This window comes from Topomyia yanbarensis, chromosome 3, assembly GCF_030247195.1.
Source record: "Topomyia yanbarensis strain Yona2022 chromosome 3, ASM3024719v1, whole genome shotgun sequence".
Classification (NCBI taxonomy): Eukaryota; Metazoa; Arthropoda; class Insecta; order Diptera; family Culicidae; genus Topomyia; species Topomyia yanbarensis.
Window position 1 is genome coordinate 144,663,677 of NC_080672.1, and position 21,522 is coordinate 144,685,198.

At 36.0% G+C, this 21,522-nt stretch overlaps 2 protein-coding genes across 9 annotated transcripts in view; one reads left to right on the forward strand and one right to left on the reverse strand.

Annotated features, from left to right (window-relative positions):
- Positions 1–21,522, forward strand: part of LOC131693086 (dual specificity protein kinase pyk3) — a 202,085-nt gene that overhangs the window by 117,817 nt on the left and 62,746 nt on the right. The window lies entirely within an intron of this gene.
- Positions 1–21,522, reverse strand: part of LOC131693087 (phospholipase A1) — a 96,574-nt gene that overhangs the window by 59,204 nt on the left and 15,848 nt on the right. Inside the window, exons 1-2 of one of the 8 annotated variants that reach the window (XM_058980621.1) lie at positions 12,006–12,113; positions 4,824–5,030 (exon numbers count right to left, since the gene is read on the reverse strand). In XM_058980621.1, coding sequence (XP_058836604.1) covers positions 4,824–4,878 — 55 coding nt within the window. In that variant the 5' untranslated portion in view covers positions 4,879–5,030; positions 12,006–12,113. Of the gene's footprint in view, positions 1–4,823; positions 5,031–11,688; positions 11,822–11,881; positions 12,114–21,522 lie in introns of those variants that run through there. The other 7 variants (XM_058980623.1, XM_058980619.1, XM_058980618.1 and 4 more) reach the window with 7 other exon arrangements.

The window sequence follows — 21,522 nt, forward strand, 5'->3', positions numbered from 1 at the left end:
CAGAACGAAAAACTTATACTATGAGTACTTCGAGATCGTGCACATAAACGGCTCGATTTTTACTGCCGTACTCTCATTCGTATGAACCCACATTATGAATAAGTGATTTTTATCAAGCTTCACTATAAATGTCACCAAGAACATAAATAAATTACAAAATACTAATTAAAATTGTTGCGAACCTACTGGTGAAATTTCCTTCATTTTTTCAAGCTTCTCAGTATCCTGTTTTGTTAAATTTCACTATGTACGTTTCTTAAACACTCGGTTGACCACGTTCCGTATTTGGATCTTATATGTGATCAAAGATCCCTTTTCTTTTTTTTGCATACAGTATATCAAATATGAATGTGTTAAATGTAATTTGCCATGAAGAGATGAAGCTGGCATTTTGTTTTGAACATAACACTAGGGGGAAAATCGAATCGACAAACAAGTCAGCCACCACATGAAAGTATAAAGTTAGTACTTTCAGCATGTTATGATGCTGTTTGCTCCTTTTTGCTCCTTAACGGGTTATTTAAGGTGGAAGTTACCATAAAATTATCGAAGAATTTGAAATACCTTTTTAAATACAACAGATAGGATGTTACTTTGTTCCGCAAAAATATTTGATATGATAGCGCAAACAACTTAGTGGAAGATTTCAAGAACGTAGGAGAACGACTAAAAAATTATCATGAAAAAAACCAATTTTAAGGGATTTTCCATATAATATGTCACATAACTAGAAAACTATTATAGGTGTCTTCAGCGATTTTTTGTAGTAATATTTTCTATATCTTTGCCGAAGACACAAAGCTTCTATCTGAAATAGTTCAAGAAATAAATTTCCTATATCACTTATAGGTGAATTAATCACTGAACAATATATTCCTCTAGATGCGCAATAATAAAGGCTAAAACTTCTCCGAACAAACTATACTCCTAAAGCTAATAATTTAGACGCTATTAATTTTGACCGACGAAAACAACGCTTTTTAACACTGTGCCGTGCTACGGGATAACACAATTTTAATTGACTTTTATAAAACTCGTGTGGGACCATCAGTTCTGGAGGTGGAACAACTAGTGACAGTTAAAATGGAGTTTAATCACGCGGAAGTTACGTTCAATCAGCTACACCACGACGACAAAACTGTGTTTTGATATATTGTAGAGGTTTAGCACAGGTAGAAAACTTCATTGCACAGAACAACATGAATTTAATAACACCAGAACTAAGAGCCCCGTGTATATGAAAAACGACATGGTGAACGTTCCTATACGTGATTGGGTACCGCGCACTAAAGAAGATTACATCAAACGAATAATTACCAATACGAAGAACTGGAATCTATTAGAAATGATTTTTTTTTAATTTTGCACTCTGAACGACAACGTACAACAATTTGGGCCAAACTGCACCGCAAATCAATATTTGTTCACAGACATTTTTCTTCTTCTATCAGGTACGTTTTGCTTCTGGATCGTCTACCTGTATTACCCCCTAAGGCCAGTATCTGTATTGGATTCCCTGCCTATGTTATGATGTCCTGAAAGATAAGCTGTCCCAAAAGAACACAATTGCATTCTATACGTTGATCTAATCCTGTCTCGATGGTCCCTTCAATATCGACCTAGAGAATGAAGACTGTAATCCTATTTTTGCCGATTGAATCCCCATGGGATCTCCCCATTTTCCAACGAATCGTTTGATACCGTAGAAAAGTTTTCTTTTGCTTATATAGTCAGTGCTCCTAATACAATACTAAATACAAACTTTGGACGTCAGCGTTCGAGAATTTCTTTATTTATATATAAAGCTATTAAAATATACATTAGTCCGTACACTTAGCTTCATAAACCTGGCTGACGAAATCGGGTCGAAAATCTGACAAAATTTAGGCCTGATAAAAACGGGTTTTCACTGTATAAGCAAATAAAAGTAAGAGATCAAAGGGTGGTTTAATCGGAACAAATACTGAAATTATTAAATATTGACCCTAGATGAAAAATTTCTCCAAAAATGGTACACATCCGTGACAGTACACACAAACACATTTGCTCTTTTTCTCGCTTAATTCGCTTAGAAAGGCTCATATCTCGACAATCAGTAACTGCATTGCTCAATTGCATTTTCAATCAGTTTCGAATAAAGCATGTCGCAAAAAAGACGGAAGCAAATTAAGTCTACGCGTGAAAAATGGTTGTCACACCACTTACATTCCATGCCTGATTTTATTAGTTTTTTCTCTGAAGAACATGGGGTGCCTCGAACGGACTTGAACCTCGCTTGGGTTTTATTGCATTTTAACGGTTGATTTGATATTCACTTCAATAGGCGAAAGCATTGAGAGCGAACTAGCTCGCTTGAAACCAGTGGTAGTCGTTAAAGGCTGTCTGTCAAGTTACTGGAGTTGTCGGGTAGATCAGCTGATTGTAGCAGTGTTTAGAGAAATTCTTTCCCAAACAAACTATTTATTCAGGGAGCTCTCGGTACCGATGTCTGTTCGTGAGTCAATTAGCTCCCAGTCAATTGGAATCTACCCTAGTGTGAATTCCTCGGCGGCGGATTTATTCCCATCCTGATGCTTGTTTTCGTGAGCCATTTGGCTCCCCGCTTCATCCCGATCTACACGATCTTATCCCCAGCGGTGGACCTAATCTACTCAACGGGCCAGCCATTAGGTGCCGAGGTCTGTCCAACGATTCCGGGTGGAGTGTAGCTTCCGATTCACTGACGCCCAACGCACCAAATCCTCCATATAAAGACTAAACACCTCAATCCCTCGTCCACTCGCTGTCCTTATCACCCCATTCGAGCACGAGGCCAGCCAACAGTCTTGAAATCGAGGAAAATTTCTACGCAACCGAAATGACACTGGTAAACAACTGTCAAACAAAAGACTGAGACGTCGAGGCTCCATATAGAAGATTCAACTTCCATATAGCACTGCTAAACTATGAATGAAGATCCCGCTTTCAGTTAATCTCTCTAACCACGAATGTAATTATCACGGAAATGGTTTACTCGTGCCACCAATGAGCTGTTTGGATTGTACGCGAAGGAACGATTATTCTCGTACTTCGTTCCTTCTCGAATCATAACATATTTCATAAACAAGCGCAGAAAAATGGGTATGTACCGGGATAGTTCGTCAAATCTTAAAACAATATCCTGTAATTATCATACTTATCATGGGAACAGAAAAGTTAAAATATATACACATCACCACATTACTCTATATGGTAAAAATAACAATTGTGAAAATTTTAATTTTAGTTAGAATTACTCCCGCATTTTTTCATTTCACTTGTTACCACCTAGCAAAAACCTGTGCTGGTCTTCCGTATTAAGGCACCATGTGTTCCTCAGCCGCTCCACGTCCTTCGAAAATTCCAACCACTTCATCAACCAAAATAAGAGACCAAGCCTTTTTCGCCTAGTAACATCTACGAGCATTCAAACCGCTGCCTTTGCTGAAAGTGATGTGAAGAACCAGGAGAGGAGGTTCAATTGATACAAAAATTTGAGTTATTATTGGCATTAGACGAAATTGGTTCAAATCCGTGAAGGTCAATTTTACTAAAAATCAAGAACTCGCTCACGAAGCCAGAAATGATTCAAGACCAACTTTTTAAGTTCTGTGAAAAAGTTGGCGTGAAAATATTATGAATTATTTCGTGATTATATTACTCACTTCGCGAAACGATTCACATATAACACCTTGTACAAAAATGTAAAATAATTTAACTAAATCATGAAAATCACATGAATATATTATTGTTATTAATATACCATAAGTCAGAAACCAGTTCACGGAATTAAATTGGATCCAGTGATGTTAATTGATGGAAATATTGATGAAACGAATGTACGATATGCAAATCAACGTTGGATGTCAGATATTGAACCAAAGACTGAGACGAGTTTAAAGTTTGAATCACAGCATCCTTTACGTTATAATTGGAAAATATTTTTGCCATAATTCTTGTTTATTGACTTAACACCGACCAATTGTTCTTGTTATTCATATCATATTATTTGTAGTAGGCGATCAAATTCATGGCGTGTCAAAGAAAACCTTCCATTCGTTAATACATTTTACTAGGAATTGGCAGAGTCAACTCTACTTGGAGTACAGTGCCAACATCTGTTAGTTCTCAACGCAATAGACAACTTTCGATGCTTGATGATTGACATGATTGATTGAGCACCAAATAGTAAGCTGAACTATGAACAAGATATTGAAAGTGAAAATAATTAGGGATATCTTCACAATTATGTGGGCAATCCAATTTTAGATATAATCAAAAATTTAAATGCAATCCTAAAATTTTACTATAAAAACTTCTTGGCAAAAATCTTGCCGGTTGTATCTGCCCAACGCGTTCATCATGCTTTAGCTACCAGCAGCGCGCTGAAGTAGTGTATGATTATTCAATTATCGTTAATTAATTATCATTCCCCGTCCCGCACATAACTAGTGAAAAGTGCAACGTTGGCATACTAAAACCTAGCCGCTTGGGTGATGCTAGTTTGTTACTTGTCAGATTTAATTATAACATGATTGGAAGCATCAACTTGCATCATATCTCGTCTCAATCTCGATCAATAAGTCTAAGCGTCCCAGCTTTTAGCTAGCCCTCAGAGAACATATCAGTTTAAAGTGCTTGTGTCGAGTTTCACCTCGATTTTTCACGGTAGAATATAATATAACAATTCCAGGTTGTACATACCCTGTAGTATAAACACACGCATTCGCTTACCGCAGTGCACAACAAGCGTAAGGAAAAACTATTTTCACACAAGAACCACCACCACTTATCACGATACTTACCAAGATACAAAGTGAAAACTGTACATAACGCTAGTTGACTTTCGCTGAGCACCATTTCCTTGTCTGGAGGAATTCACACTGCTCCCTCCAATCACAACTGTCTGCCGCTTCAAGAATGTTATATCTTAAACTGCTTCTAGACACTAAACTTTTCTTTGTTTGTTATCACTTGTTTTAAATTTCCCATCAGAATGTTTTCGAAACTTCCTAAAGATGATGAAATCATTAAAAATCAATAAAAGATAAGTTCTTTTACATAATGTATTCAGCCTACTATGACGAGTCGAAACGATTTCTCTAGTAGATAGTTCCTAAGATGTCGAAGTTTCACTGTCTACAACAGTGTTTTTCAACCGGGGGTAAATTCACCCCCAGGGGGTGAATTAGACTATTGCAGAAAATGGTGAATTAGGCCGTGTAACTTTCAACTTGTTATTTTAATATTTCCATCGAATTATTGACTCTATAATATTGCTCTACAATGACCGGTTCAGTGCCCGCACTTCGTCGCTGTTGTGCTATCTTATGACGAGCGCCATTTAGCACTTTCAGAGAAATACGATTTTTAAAGTTTAAGATTGAACATTTTGAAATTTATAAATGTTAGAAGCTTTTCGGAGAAAGCAATGGATACTTCGACCTTTTCTGTAAAAATCTCTCGATTTATGAGAAGATTAATTGATAGTATTGTCAGTGTTTGCTTAAAATGTATACCAAAGTCGCTCGCTTACGTGTCATAAGTGTGTATTGATGATAAAATTTGATAAAATATGTATAACGTGTCACAAATGTGCACAGAAAATTCCATATAAAAACAATCATAACTGATTCGAGAAATTATGCGTTATTCAAAATTACGGTATTGGAACACAAAGTTTTACAATTTTCCTCCTTTATTCGGGAAAATAGATAAATAAAAGTTGGTTTCATTAATAATTTAGAGACAACATATCGTCGCTGTTGTGCTATCTTATGACAAACGCCATTTTGGGGTAAACTGAGTTAGATATGCCATATTACTTGTCTGAAAAATCTCTACAAAGTGGTGTTTTCAGAATTTTGAAATTCTACTTGGTTACTTAGATATAGCGAAAAACATGATGAGAAATTGTGAGTTTTTTACTTCAAATCACTGTATCTAGGGATTTGCTCAAGTTATATTGAAGTTTTAGATGTTTTTATGTGTAAAAATGTCTGAGGAACACAATAGCATAAAAATTTTCAAAAGAAAATTACACGAGTTGTGAGAAAAACACAGTTTAAGGTTTAAACTGGGAATATAGCATATTTGGCAACACTGTAACCAAAAATAATTATTTTTCCTAGATTCCCTGACTCATTTTCTTCAAAACGCATCTGACTGATTGTTCGTAGACCAAACGAACCCAGAGATATGAATAAAAGTTAAAAAAAATTTCTATGGAAAATTTTCTATGCACGATTATGACACGTCATACAAATTTTGTCATCAATACACGCCTATGACACGTGTGAGTGCGACTTTTGTTTACATTCATAGTAAAAACTCGCAACATAGTCAACCGATCTTCAAAATATTTGAGAGATTAATACAGAATAGATAGAAGCATCAATTGTCTTGTTTGGATTGTTTATACCGTTTATAAGTTTCAAGATATTCAATCTCAAATTTTACAAATCGTTTTTCTCGAAATGAGCTAAATGGCGCTTATCATAAGATAGCACAACAGCGACGATATATCAAACAATGTTATTGTTGACATGCGACTAGACGGAAAAAATATTCTTCTTGCATAATCCATCATTACAGCGGTCCTCAATCTTTTTCGTACCACAGACCCCGCAGAAATCACCCTGGGTTGCAGTGGACTCCCACGTATAACCACCGATTTTGTATGCTATCACAATATTATTTTCAGTTTGTTAGGAAACAAGACTTGAAATTTCAATATGCACTCAGAAAATATTTTTTTCTTCGCGGACCTCCAGCAATAACTTCACGGTCCCCTAGGAGTCCGCAGACACAGGTTGAGAATCACTACATCATTACATTTCGGCATACTTTCCAAAACTAGTGGAAATCTCAAAAAAAAAAATTGTCCAATAATCTTGAAATCACAAGCCAACAAATCGCAGAAAAAACTATGGTAGGAAAAGTTTTGTTCCCTAATGATTATGGTTGATCTGCATAGGAATTACGTATATCATCAGAGACATCTGTTGGCTTACCATAAGCTTATAGTAAGCCAACAAGCTCAGTTTACCCCAAAATGGCGTTTGTGATAAGATAGCACAACAGCAACGATATACATAGATCAGAAACTGTCATATTTAGGTAGAAAAAAACCAAGCGAATCGTTCGTTTTGGTATGCATTTTTTTGAGTTTTCCGATGTACTATGCGTTCAAAAATGAAACTGTAGGGCAAACAGATTGACAAAGTTTTCAATTACCCGTAATCGACACTTTTTCCAGTCAGCTGAGCAGATCCTAATTAAAGCACAGTAAACGGCTACTGGGTAGGACAAGTTAAAACTGGTTCGTCATTGTCGTGAATTTTCCTACAACCAAATTGTATGGATCAATACGGTACAGAACCATGATTGAAATCATTGATTGGTAATATAATCATTATAAAAGCTGGTTTTTTGGTAATGCAAACCAAAGTGAGAACATGTGTGTCTGCGTGACTACGTGTCATTTTGAAATCTACATTCTATCGATGTCACGTTTTTGAACGATCATCAGCTCTAGGGGACAGTGGGGAATAGTGAACATCGTCAATACCCACTAAGCTATAAATGACAAAAATATGCTAACTACTGTAAAATGTTTCTACTGTCATGATGTCACTTTCTCGTTGGCAAATGTTGCATTAATAGGATTCTACCAAAATTTTAATCGCCCCGTGCCGCAACCGCGAATTCATGTAGCTTGCCGCAAACCATGTTGTCACCTATTCATTGCGAATCAGATCAGTTTTCCATCTCATCTCATGGGGTTACCTTCATGGTCAACTTTGAATGCCAATAGCAAAAAAATATTTTTTTTTTTTAAATTTCTCAAATGACAGTCCTCGTGGATTACTTAGGACTATTAAAAATGCAAAAATCGTCGCTGTTGTGCTATCTTATGACAAGCGCCATTTTGCACATTTCGAGAAAAACGATTTTTAAAGTTTGAGATTGAATATCTTGAAACCTATAAATGGTACAAACAATTCAAAGAAGACAATTAATGCTTCTATCTATTCTGTATTAATCTCTCATATATTATGAAGATCGGTTGTCTATATTGCGAGTTTTTACTATAAATGTAAACAAAAGTCGCACTCACACGTGTCATAAGCATGTATTGATGATAAAATTTGTATGGCGTGTCATAACCGTGCATGGAAAATATTCCATAGAAAAAATGATCAATTATAAACTTTTATTCATATCTTTGGCTTCATTTGGTCTATAAACAACCGGTGAGGTGCATTTTAAAGGAAATGAGTCAGGAAAAAATAGTTATTTTTGGTTACAGTGTTGCCAAATATGCTATATTTCCAGTTGAAAACTTAAACTGTATTTTCCTCAAAATTTGCGTATTTTTCTTTTGAAAATGATTGTGCCATTGTATTTCACAGATAGTTTTACTCATAAAAACACCTTATACATCAAGATAACTTGAGCCAATCCCCAGACACAGTCATTTGAAGCAAAAAATTAAAAATTTCTCAGCACGTTTCTCGCTATATCTCCAAGCTATAGTAATCAAGCAGAATGCCAAAATTCTGAAAACGCCACTTTGTAGAGATTTTTTTGACAAGTAATGTGGCATATCTAACTCAGTTTACCCCAAAACGGCGTTTGTCATAAGATAGCACAACAGCGACGAAATGTCAATTTCGGAAAAAAAAAAAAAAGTGGGTTAGCCCCTTTTGGACGCCAGCCTTTCAAGTAAGGAATAGACTGGTTTGCCGGCATTCTCACAACCCAAACACCAGGAATGCCGGAAAAGAAATTCCCCCAAAAGTCGCCACTTATGTTTATTGCAACATGTATCTACGAATTGCGATATCAGGTGTACCCGAGACATATCTTATAATCGTACGTTGACCGTACCTCCTTCTATATAAACGGGGATCTTGACCTTAACGTTATCATGTTTACCAAAATGTTCCTTGTTATTCTTGTAGATAGCTTCTTCTAGTTCATGTTTGATTGTCGAATTGTATCAGAATCACATTCCGCACATGGTGTAGCTGAATAAGTAGAACTTTGAAATTGGAAACATACATTTTCACTTTTAATAATTGCTCCACACGGGTGGGGAAATTCTGCTGATTTTAAAGTGGATTACAACTCTGAAACAACACTTCAATTTAAACTTATTGTATTGGGGGTGAGCATATCGATTAGTAAACCTGGTTAGGTTCGATTCCCAAACCCGCACATAGGGTTAAAAATTTGGAAAAAAAAAATAAAAAAACATTAAATTTTGAATTAAATTGTTTATGAAAAAATCACAATATATCCAATATTCCCTACGTACCGCACTAAATTATTTGTGTATGAAGATATGCTCAAAATTGGAAAGCAATCGATAAAGATGTGGCACCGATAGCCGTCCGCCTGATGTTCAAAATATGTAGGGGAAAGAGGGTAACAGTGGAACTATGAAAACAGTACGTTTCACCTACTGTTTCACCTACTGTTTCGAGACAAACGTATTCAAAGTCTCTTGTAGAATTCCACGTGTGTTAAATGACCAGACCGAGATTTATTCCGATGTAAAACCTTTTCTATTCCATTCTTGAGCGTTTGAATAAGAGTTTGAGACAGGCCTGTGCGCAAGGAGAGGGTTTCGAGGGTTCAAACCCCTCCCATGAGAGTTTTGAATAACTTTTTGAAAATTTGTTAACTTCCTGCTCATGAAAAAAAATATGCTGCGAGCCATATTGACACATAAAATGTCATTTGAGCTTAGCCACTCTTGAAGCAAGTTGTTGCAGAAATCAAAGAAGAAACCTTGCGAGGGTGGCTAGAAAGGGATGTATGTCAAGTTAGTCGGCTTCTTTGGTTCACGTTTCGAAAAGCTTCGATATTAGCAACAACCAGTTACACATCAAGGGTCGGTCAGCAGGAGAGCAACAGAGACCGAAAGAGGAACAGCACGAAGTCGAGAATATCGGGATATCGTTGTATGGAGAAATTTTACCTCCGATTATAATCTCCGTCTCAGTGGTTGATAGCTAAATGGCTCGCGAAAATGGGCAACGGTATCGGGAGAAATACCGCCGCCGAGGAACTCTGAGCACAAGCTAAAAGATAAATGGGCACGAGTAGCGCCACGAAGGATAAGAAACCCTGCGAAGACGGTTGTAAAAAGATGTAAACCATTATAGTCGACACCTCCGAATTGGTTCGTGTCTCAACAGGTGACAATATTTGCAGCAGACCTGAACAGGTCAAACGTACCGCGAAGGTTGGACAGTAAGCAAGAAAAAGCAGCAATGGAAAAAAAATACGAACGGTTAACACAATCAGCAAGCAGCACAAGAGGAAGAGCACAATCCCTATTGAAGTAGTAGTACCTAACAATTGCCCCGGATGGATGAGGATTGCGAGATACAAGAGGGTTAGGTTTAGTCAGTAGACTTAATCACTACAAACCAACCCGACACTACCACGAGTCAGCAAGCAGCGGTGTCTGTTGAAGATTCCTTCTCGATAATAGAAATTTATCGGATCAGTTAAATCGATTAGTACGCAAGACTTGACCCTCCAGGCTTCGAAAAAATAAACTTCAAAGTTTGAGGGTTTTATAAGAAACGTAAAAATCAAAACCCTCCCAATGAGAATTTTCAACGTACGGGTCTAATTTGAGAAAATAAAAAAATCGATTTTTTAAAAGTCGCGAGGTTCTCATACCTCTTAAATGCTTATCGCCGTAATATTTAATTAATAATAGTTTTCTTGATTGAAATCACGCTCGTTTTTTGGCTCCTTTCCTCAAGAAGAATTATGTTGAATGATGGCATGACATTCGTTTGGATCAATAATTCAAACGTCACTGACGCTATGGTGTTTCAGCAGCTGCGAACACATTCACTATTCAACAGAAGGATCTATTATGTCGAAGAAATATAAAAATATTTAAACTATTTTCGAAATTGTAGAACTTTGCCCCTAGTTTACTTATGTTTGAACTAAGGCGAATGACCATTGGGTTAAAGCCTTTCAATAAATAAATAAATAAATAAATAAATACTTATGTTTGAAATTGATGAATATGTTTCTCAAACATCTTTAAAAGTGCCATTGAATCGTGCACAGGTTTAAAGTAGTTGATTTGGTAGCTTAACAATTGACTCATTAAAACGCTGTATGTAAATTTCATTAATAAACTTCTAGCTGTCGGCAAACGATGCATAAACGAAGAACGATAACGTTTGTTCATGACTAGGCAAATACCAGTGTCCGAAACGTCGGGCAACTGTCATAGTTTAACAGATCCAATAAAACTAATTATGCCATTATGCTCATTTCGATACACTTTTTAGCAGCTCATTTGGATACAAGGGATGGGTTGATCAATTTTAATGTTTACTATCTATATTCCAAGTTTGTTTACATTTACATGCTTTGTCAAATTAAATTAATTATTCTGAGTTCAAGAAGCAGGAAAAACCTCAGATTTCAGTAAATGACATATCGTTTACATTGAATTAACTATTACACAGGTGAGGATCGAAACATAAACCGATACATTCGATAATCTTAGAAACTATCTACTAAACAAATGACAGCAATATAGCATCGTTGAAAACAAGCCGGTCCGTAGTAAGTGTTATTATCACTCATCAGCCCTACGGCAGCCACTCTTCGACTGAAGGTTACTTCAATTCACGGTCTCGGGTGCTTATCCGCGTTGTTATTCGATCTTCATCAAAATCACTGTCTACATCTAAACGCTATGCAACAACAATAACAACAACCAAAAACCGGTGTATTTCACAATTTTCCAGTCTTCAACGAGGACACGCACTGCACTTTGCTCAAATACGCGATACTATTTCGTAACCACAATCACCTCAACCTTAGGTACTTCACCAAGTTGCGTGCAGTTGCGTTCTTGCCCAACATTTAAGCGGTTCTAACTAACAATATTTAATGACACACCGTTCACATTTACAAAGCGTTACCGCATGCGTTACCGTTCGATGCGATTTCAGTGTGCAAAAACGGAGTGGTGGCGGATTCTCGCGCGCTCGATACCAATAAGTCATGAACGCGCCACGATCGCTGATCAACTGATGCTTTCGGGCACCACCGTTTGAACTACAATATGCCGGCATGGATGCGTTGCCGCACCGCTACCACTTCATGTTTGTCGGTGCTACCCTCCTAAGCGCCGCACCGCACCTGTTTGACAAATGCCGAAACACGAAAATGCCCAGTCACTGTTAATGATATGTACAGAACCCAGCCGTGGTTCGCTTCAATCAGTCCGGAAAACGAAAATCGTTCGGTATTCTAACACGCACCCCTACCGGCTAGCCATCATACACGCGTCGTTTGAAACATATTTGTTGGAATTCTAATTGGTATGCTGTCTTTTGCGTTGCGCTACAACGCGAAACCATCACGGATGAGTCGCTGAAGATGGCGATTGTTCTACGACTGAACGGTTTTGCTATGGAATCCGGTTGTTGATACAGTAAAGTTCTACTTCCTGGGACTCGGAGCGGAATACATAATAAAACAGAATATGCTGACAATTCATTCTGTGCTGCTTGGTTTGGTTCTTCTTCTTCTACGATCGTCCTTTTGTTTTGAAAACTTGACTCAGGAATGTTGAAACTACGTTCTGAGAACTCAAATGCGGAACTGTTTGTTATCCACATCAAGGACGAATCTTCAAAATAGCTATCACAAATTTTGACTTCCTGGCTCATGTAAAAAGAAGGCATGCACCGAGAAGTCCAAACTTGAATAGGAACAATTTTTCTTAATACCGAACCGAAAATTTCTTCCGAATAAGTGAATGATATGTATTAGAGAATACACGCCAACTTGGTAGGTAGTCTAAAACATTATTGGTGGTATCATAAAACAATGCTTGTCTTTTGCCGTAATTAGGCGTTTGCAAACAAATCAGAACATTTCTGATGCCGGAATTTCTGATGAAATTATGCAGAAAGACAAGCGTAGCAATATAAAGGGGCATTGGAGTTTCTACCATGTTTTCTGAAACATTTTCAAAATAGTTTTCTCAAAAATAGGAGGCCTTATAGATTGAGGATTCGTGCATACTACACTGATAGAATATATTCGTAAATCGCTGCGAATTAGATTCGTACACACAATATTCATAAAATATGCGAATTTTTCGTACACGTGATGAATCGTTCGAAGTTCTTTTGAAACACTTTTATTTTTTATTACACGTTTTTCGTGAGAACTCCGAAACGACTTTCGTTGGTTTATTACGAAACGACTTCATTAGATAAACGAATTGTTCGCTGCTATATACGAAAGTCTTTATAATAATATTTATAATGTATTTTATAATAGCCCCATTCGTCAACGTCAAAAGAACTTCAATAGAGATAGGATTTGGAGTCCTTGTTGCTTTGTTGATTGTTGATCATCACGACGGTCTCGGTCTGACTATTTAGTAACCATATTCGTGTCCGCCGATTTCAGGAAGATTTCCTCTTTCATTTACAGTTGATACAGAATCCGGAGCAGTACGGATTCAGTTGAGCCATCACAAACAGCTCGTTAGTTTTGTATGAATAGGTTTGAGTTTTTATCAGTCAGAACAATGTCAAAATAATATGCTATTAAATACGAAAACATCTCTTGGGTGAACGAAATGAATTCGTGAGACCAACGAGATTGTTCGTAATATACACAAACGTTTATTGAAAATAATGTCGTTATCAACGATAACATTCGTTCAATGTACACTAAATAAGTGAAATTTACGAAAACTTTCGTTAATCACGCGGCCATTACTGCACACCACAATCTTTCTAGTCAGTAATAGAGGCGAGCATATTGAAGTAAAATCGATTTTTAGTTAAAAATCGTAGTTGTCAAACATTGATCCTAAAAGATCGATTGAAAAAATAATATGCTAATGAATACGAAAACTTTCCTAAGATGAATGAAATGAATTCGAGCGACCAACGAAATCGTTCGTATTGTACATAAACGTTTATAAAAATAAACGAAACATTTCGTTTCATTCACGAAAAATAATGTCGTCGATAAGATTTTAGCAGTATACATTGAATATGTAAAATTTACGAAAGCTTTTGTTCACCAAGCAGCCTTTCTTGTTCATGACATTAACGATACCTACTATTTACAATGCACGAAAATACTTCGTTGCAGAAAACGACGAATGAACTCGTGCATTGCATGATCAATTTCATTATATTAACGAATTTATATTATCAGTGAATAATATACACTTTAGTATTGAATAATAATTTTCAGTGGTCTAGTCTAGTCTAGTCTACACATACACAGCCAATATATGTATGGAAAATGGGAGACGTTCGCCTACAATTTTTCTTGTCAATATTAATGTTTGTGGAACATATAACACAAACATTAAAGCAACCAGGCCAACTGTGCAGCGCACTATGGGGTGACTAGGCCGAAAACCTGGACAAAATTATTTTCTGCTGTTCTATACACTCAAGTTTTTTTTACGCGGTTTTTTTTTGCGCGGTATTTTTTACGCGGTTTTTTTACGCGGTTTTTGAAATTTACGCGGTTTTCATTTACGCGGATTTTGAAATTTACGCGGTTTTCATTTACGCGGTTTTTGAAATTTACGCGGTTTTCATTTACGCGGTTTTTGAAATTTACGCGGTTTTCATTTACGCGGATTTTGAAATTTACGCGGTTTTCATTTACGCGGTTTTCATTTACGCGGCTCGTATCCCCCGCGTAAAAAAAAACCTGAGTGTATATTGTTTTGCAAATAAAATTCAAGAGAAGCTTAAATATTTGATCTTGAGCACATTTTTCATAAAAAATCCACTTAACATTCGTAGGACGATTTTCTAACAAATATAATTTTCTAAATTATATTTGTACATTGGAGACAATACATAAATTACCTTGTTTTATTGATGATCATTCCAAAACTTGTTATGTTATATTTCTCAAAGCAAAAAGTAATATTTTTAAAGGAGACGATATTTAACTGATTACTACAGAAACTGCTGCTTTGTATGCATGCATACAATAATACAGTCATAATAATGCTGTTCGTCATTGTGTATGTATGTTTTGTTCTAAGATTGAGGTGTGAATGTAAATGACCTCCCAAAGAAAATATTTGTGTCGACATAGATGAAAAATTACTGGGAGAATCTCATTCTCTTGGTAAATAGTAAATTCAAGAAAAAAAACACTTTCAGTTTATCAACTATGAACAAAAGCAATAAAAATTTTTTTTCGGAAGTGCTGCTATATACGGAAGAAAAGTGTGTAACGTTAACATTCCTCGATGACTCTTTGTTCCTCATCTACAAGTTCTACCGCTGGCTTGAAAAGGTGAGGAGGGAGGGAGGTGAGGGTTTTTCATAAAAAAAATTATGACTATTACAAACGGTAAACAATTTACGAAACTGATAAGAAATCTTAGCAGGCGATTCAGTTAAATAAGACTTACAGTTTCTTATAATGTTTTATAAAAAGCGCCAAAATTATGTAAAAACTACAATTTTCAAATTGCTCTCAAACCAACGGTCGGACGCGATCGGATGAGTATCCACCTGCGATGGACTGACAATAGCCGATAGTTTCGAATGCTTTCAACCTTTTATCTTAATTTGACTTAATTTGATAACTTTTTCAATAGCGAAACAGTACTGAAATCATAAAACAAACAATTACCTTTATTTGTCAAAACAAAATAGTTTGACTTTTTTATTTCGATATATACAGTATTAGAGTAGTTAGAATAGGTCATTAGTGACGTTTCCTAGAATAATAATACTTCATTGATTGTATTGTTAAATTTCAGTAGAAACTGTTTCCTATTGCCTGATTTAGTAGAAAAAACGTGTTTATTTTTAATTATGTTTGACCGTGTGTCACAAATTTAGACCAAAGTTTTTAGTTATCATTTCAATGGTACACGATGTAGAAAATATTGAAGAATGTTTAAAAAATATAGTTTGATTAAAAAGTTTGAAAAAAATTTTCCCTATTTTTTTAGTCTAGCCACCCCATCAGCGTACAAAATGAAGATAATTCAAAAGTATACAGAAATCAAATCATTCATTTGACGAAGAATTTAATCCACGAATCATTTCTAATCTTGAATAAGGAAGAAACGTGGACAACTGTACCGACCGTTTTTATTTGATTTGTTATGTGCGTCCAGTTTCATCACGGAGTGCCGAAAGTTTTTCAGTACCATATTGAAATTTCCTTTTTTTAAATAGTTCGATTTTTAATTGGTAAACCATGTATCAGTTGAATAGCTGGGACCATTTAGAAAGCATTCTGGTCATGAACACGCTCATCCATAATTTCAGAGGAAAATGTCGTCGTGCGGCATCTCTCCCATACAATTGAGATGCCGCATCAAAATAGCGGGTGAGATGCCGCACTCGATGACTAAAATGTATTTTTTACCTCGGAATATCATTAAATGATCATTTGCGTCAGTTATAGATTCTCAATAACGTATATCAATAAACTAACGGACCTAACACAGTGAAATATAGGTTTTTGAGTCTATTTGTCTATATATTTAAACGGGCGATATGTATCTAAGTATTAGTTACTTCGTTTTATTCTTTAAAGTTTCAGGCACTAATTTTTGTGAGCGCGTTAATTTGTAGTGATGTCAAGATTGAGATAAAAACTAAAATTTCAACGAATTGACGCTTTTTCAAAATGAATCTTTTAAGAACAAACCTAAGTTATATAAATTCATTGTTGAGAGAGACAACTAAAAACTGCTTTTAAGGAACCCCTACCAGCACATATAGATATATATCGCTCGTACAAACATATAGATAAATAGTACCCTTAATTAAGTTACTTAAACTTAACCGTTACACAAGGTTGCGAAAGAAAAATGTTTTTAAAATGTTGAAGAAAAAATGTTTCTAGGATTGGCAGTACCCCCTTAAGAAACGTTCAGGTGCTAGTCGATTTATAGGTATAATCAAACTTCAAGAAACTCAGCTGAACACCTAATCACAAAAACACCAAGGAGGGCTAAAAAATACTTTTGTTCACCATTTGTCAGTTTGTGACCACGGTGCGGCGTCTCACCCGCAATGACCTTTATTTTAAAAAAGTTCATGGAAATTTGATTTTTTTTCTCATGACAAAAACCATTTCAAAGTATTTTAGAAACTTGTCGCAATTGATAAAAATGATTTCATAAAAAAAATGACACCCAGTATAGAAAACAAAAAAGTAAGTCCCACGTCAAAAATACGATGTAATAGAGTTAAAAGTTATGCCAAACTTCGTGCCCAAAAAGGGCAAGTTTGAGAAAGCCCGTCGTCTCCTTAATGGAAAGCTTTGACGATTAAGAATATCTGATTAACAAATTACCCTAACTAAAATATACACTTCTTTGAAACATTATGCTTATAAACCCTAAATATATACATGTCAGCTATCAATAAATTTATTTGTTTGTAATCCAATTCGATGAAAAGATTTCTTTAAAGTACGATTTCTCTAGGATTCCTCAAGTACATAAGTATAGCAATACCTCCAACAATCAATCATTCATCCTTTCGATAAAGTTCAAAACTCACCGTACAATGTGTAACGTTTGTTCAGTTGAATTCAACTACCAACTAAAAACTTGCGATGTAGGTAATGCATTCCCGATTAGTTGGTTCAACTAAGGTTATTTACAAGAAATCGCCTATAAAATGTAACCCTTCGATGTTTCCCACGTGCATCAAAACAGTCATAAAGATGTGTATTTGACTGAACCCAAGGCATCTCGTGAGAGGGCTCCGGTTTATAAAACAACGGCCGGCCTACCTGAAGTTCCTGCGTCATACTGAACTATACAGCATCATTAAAAACTCAAGGGTCTAAAGCCATTGAATGGCATAACCACACTTCGGCATGACCAGCTATGGTAGATGCTTTCTTATTTATCTTATTAGTCCGACTGTGGTGTAAATAGTAAAATTTGGTGTACGTAAACTACACAGCTAATAAAACATTTGATAAAACTTTACCACTAAAAATAAAAAAATCATTTGCTAATTTTTTAAAACTGTCACCAATAAGCTTTCGTTTCCGGATGGATGGTTCTTTAATTCATTTCGTAGCACACTTGTAATCATTTTAACAATAGCTTTGTTCATTTTGGCAATCTTCCAAGTATCTTTTGGCGTGTTATGACATCACTGACAGAAATTAGATCGTCAATTAAAAAAAAATCATCTAGTTGTATTAAAATTCTGAAGCGCGTGATATCTTTTTAAAATATGTAGATAATGTAATCTGGAATGAAAATATATGAAAAATTATCATAGTAGCGTTACGACGATAATGTTAAGGTAAGAAAAAGCTTAAATTTTAACTGTTAAATACGGGAGCGGGCATATCGTAGTTAGTAAATCAATCGCCTTGTACGCAGCTCATCTGGGTTCGATTCCAAAACCCGCACATAGGGTTAGAGATTTCCCCAACCCGAAAAAAGATGCGAATGACCTTAAGGTTAAAACCTCTTTTTTTCGAGAAATATAAGACTTTAATGAAATATATGTCACTGTCACTGTAATTGATTTAGTCGTGTTGTTGTGTTTCTTGATTGAATTTATTTCTTCAAAGAATGAGACGTATCGAGGGACTGAGATGAGTTAGGGAGCGTACTCCATTCACCGTTTAACTTGCCAATATCGTTTACCAATAACATCTTCTACGCTACAATCTTTATTGGAGGGCCGAAAAGGTTAAGTACGCTTCCCACAGAGATACTTGAAAACCTACGTATGGCTCTTATATTCAAATTGCACCGTCTCGTTCACCGAAACGGCTAGAATGCACCCAATATTTATCACTTAAGAGGTTACATGCCTTTTTGCGAGAAAAATTTGAAGAAAGTTTGAATTTATGTAAAGTTGAAAACATCAAAGTTATAGTATTTTAATAGTTCATTTTACAGTGAAAAACGAGCATTAGTTTATAAAAAAATACATTGATAATTGGCGGTATTATGACTTTCTTTTCTCCGAAACCTTTTTTATTTAAGAAGCTCGCGATGATCACGATGGAAATCCAACAGATCAACTAAAATCCCAGAACCCAAAAAATTTCATTAGCATTAAATAATAATTTTCAATAATAATTTTTTTTTCCTGCTTCCATGAACGTTTGTTAACGAATATAGCTCCTGTTTTATGCAATCGAATATTTTTGCTTTTTACAACTATTTGCAATGAGCTTTCACTAAATTTGTGTATTTAGAATTAGCATAAATAAAAGAACAATTGATTTGTATTAAAACCTCCCATAAACGATATTGGAGTTGGTTTCCATCATTCGATGTATGCCGACATAACAAGTTTGTGACCTAAGTCACGCTTGTACTTATTTCGCTGTTAAATATTATTCAATGAAACACCGAATGCTATCTTAATACTTAACCTCGATCCAAATATGCCACATAGGGATTGAACCTGGCTTTATGATCAGCGTTGTTTGAACATATGTGATTTGTGCCTAAAGTTAGGTAGGAAGGAATATGAACTGTTCCAAATACTTCGAAAAAAAATCTTCAAATAATAGGTTCCACTTCCGGTATGAAGCTCGAAGTTAGCGTGCGGTACAAATCGACGTAACTCGATTTCGTGATCACCCATATACACGAGAATGTTGAGTCAAACGTTGTCGTATTCGATGTTGTGTTGCATGAAGTTCTTCACAATGATGCTTGTAGTCTCGCCTAAACATCTTATCACCTTTTGGAACTGTTCCAACAACTGCACATTTGGTCGTTTCACTGCTGAAGTTTCTGATTTCAATGGGCAGGAACGATACTGTACTGTTTGTGCTGTGGATAAGCAATAAAATAGTATAAATTGATGACTTACTTCATTAATAGCTACAACAGAGTAATTTTTTTTTCTGGGCGAGATCAGAAGATAGACAGAAGAAGTGTATTTGTAACATTTTATTTCACTTTGGTTTTATTTGGTGTTAACTTTGATTATTTTTAAAAGCGACAACGAACGTTTGACGCTAGCACAAATGCATGTGAGAATAGGTTACCGAAAAAACTAACAAGCCAAACAATGTCTGTGCAAAAATAGCTCGAATAACACGTAACATCCTAGTGGTTCATCTATCCCTACTCTCCTCTACAGAATTTAGACGATTTTCAATGTGATCCACTGTGTAAGGTAATTAAAATAATATTAATTATTTTCATTTGCTCCATTGATCGCTAGCAGTTCCACTTTCAATTACGTAACCACTGTACCCTAATAAATTTCAGAAATTGGTTTGGAATACTTCAATATCTAGTAATCTTAAAACACACTTGATGTTTATGTATGTATTGTTTATTTAAAGACTGGAATACTCATGATTCGCGATATACATATTAAACGTCCATAATACTATCCAAGAAGTCCATGAACATATCGAAGAAACTTCACCACTACACACAAAGCTATCTAAATCTCCGAACCGTTATTATTGTTTGTGCACTTCCCCTCACTCCTATTGCCACTTCCCATGGGTCAGAAAGGCCACCACTATAACGGTCGACAGATGCCGGTAGCTACTACCAATTATACATAATCTCCCCATATGGTAGCACGTTTTAACGCTACTTCTAGCGGACAATGTCGATTAACCTTGGTGATTTGATTTTTTTTCTCCATAGCCACCGTTGCCGACGGTTGGCATCCATATTCTTCGTTAGACACAGCCCGTGTGTTACGGCGACGGAGCAAATACATAAAACCGGTCCAAATAACACCTTATTCGCGCAGTTATTCGCATCAGCTGATTGATGATTGCGATGGTGATGGTGACAAATTGTGTAGCAAATCAAGAAGAGAGACAAAACTTATGTCTGCAGCTCTTGTCAGAAAGGGGAGTGCGGTGTTTAGGAAGCTGAGTTCGAATGGAACCCGTTAGATGACAATCAACACCGTGAGAAGTCTACTGCGGTTATTGCTTCGTTCGTGAAGGATGAGTGCGTCAGAGACATCAAGGCAATTCAAGACAAAACGCCCTTTTATTAACGGTATTTGCAGTAGAAACAGAACTATCTCCACCACCTCAGATTTTTTCATATGCTTGATGAATTATTTTTAGTTTCGTAAATGGGGTTTGGAGCCTATTTTCGCCCTATTTCTATTATCGCCCTACCAATTTATAGCTATTAGTTGGAGCAGCGTCTGCCATCTTTGTTCAACGCGTTGACTCGAAAGGTAGTTCGACAATTACGGCCAATTTCTTCACTTAAATGAAAACCGGTTTTCGATGAAAACCGGTTTTCAGCTAATTGGTCACCAGCAACCGAAAACTGGTTTTCAGCGAAAACCGGTTTTCATCCAGTGAAGAAATCGGCCGTTAGAGTATTCGATTCGAGTTTTCGTTTTGCTCAAACCAGGGGCGGATCCAGAATAAAAATTCGGGGTGGGGGATCGAAATCTCGATTCTAAAATGAACATTGTACAATACGTAATACGTAAAAATCCC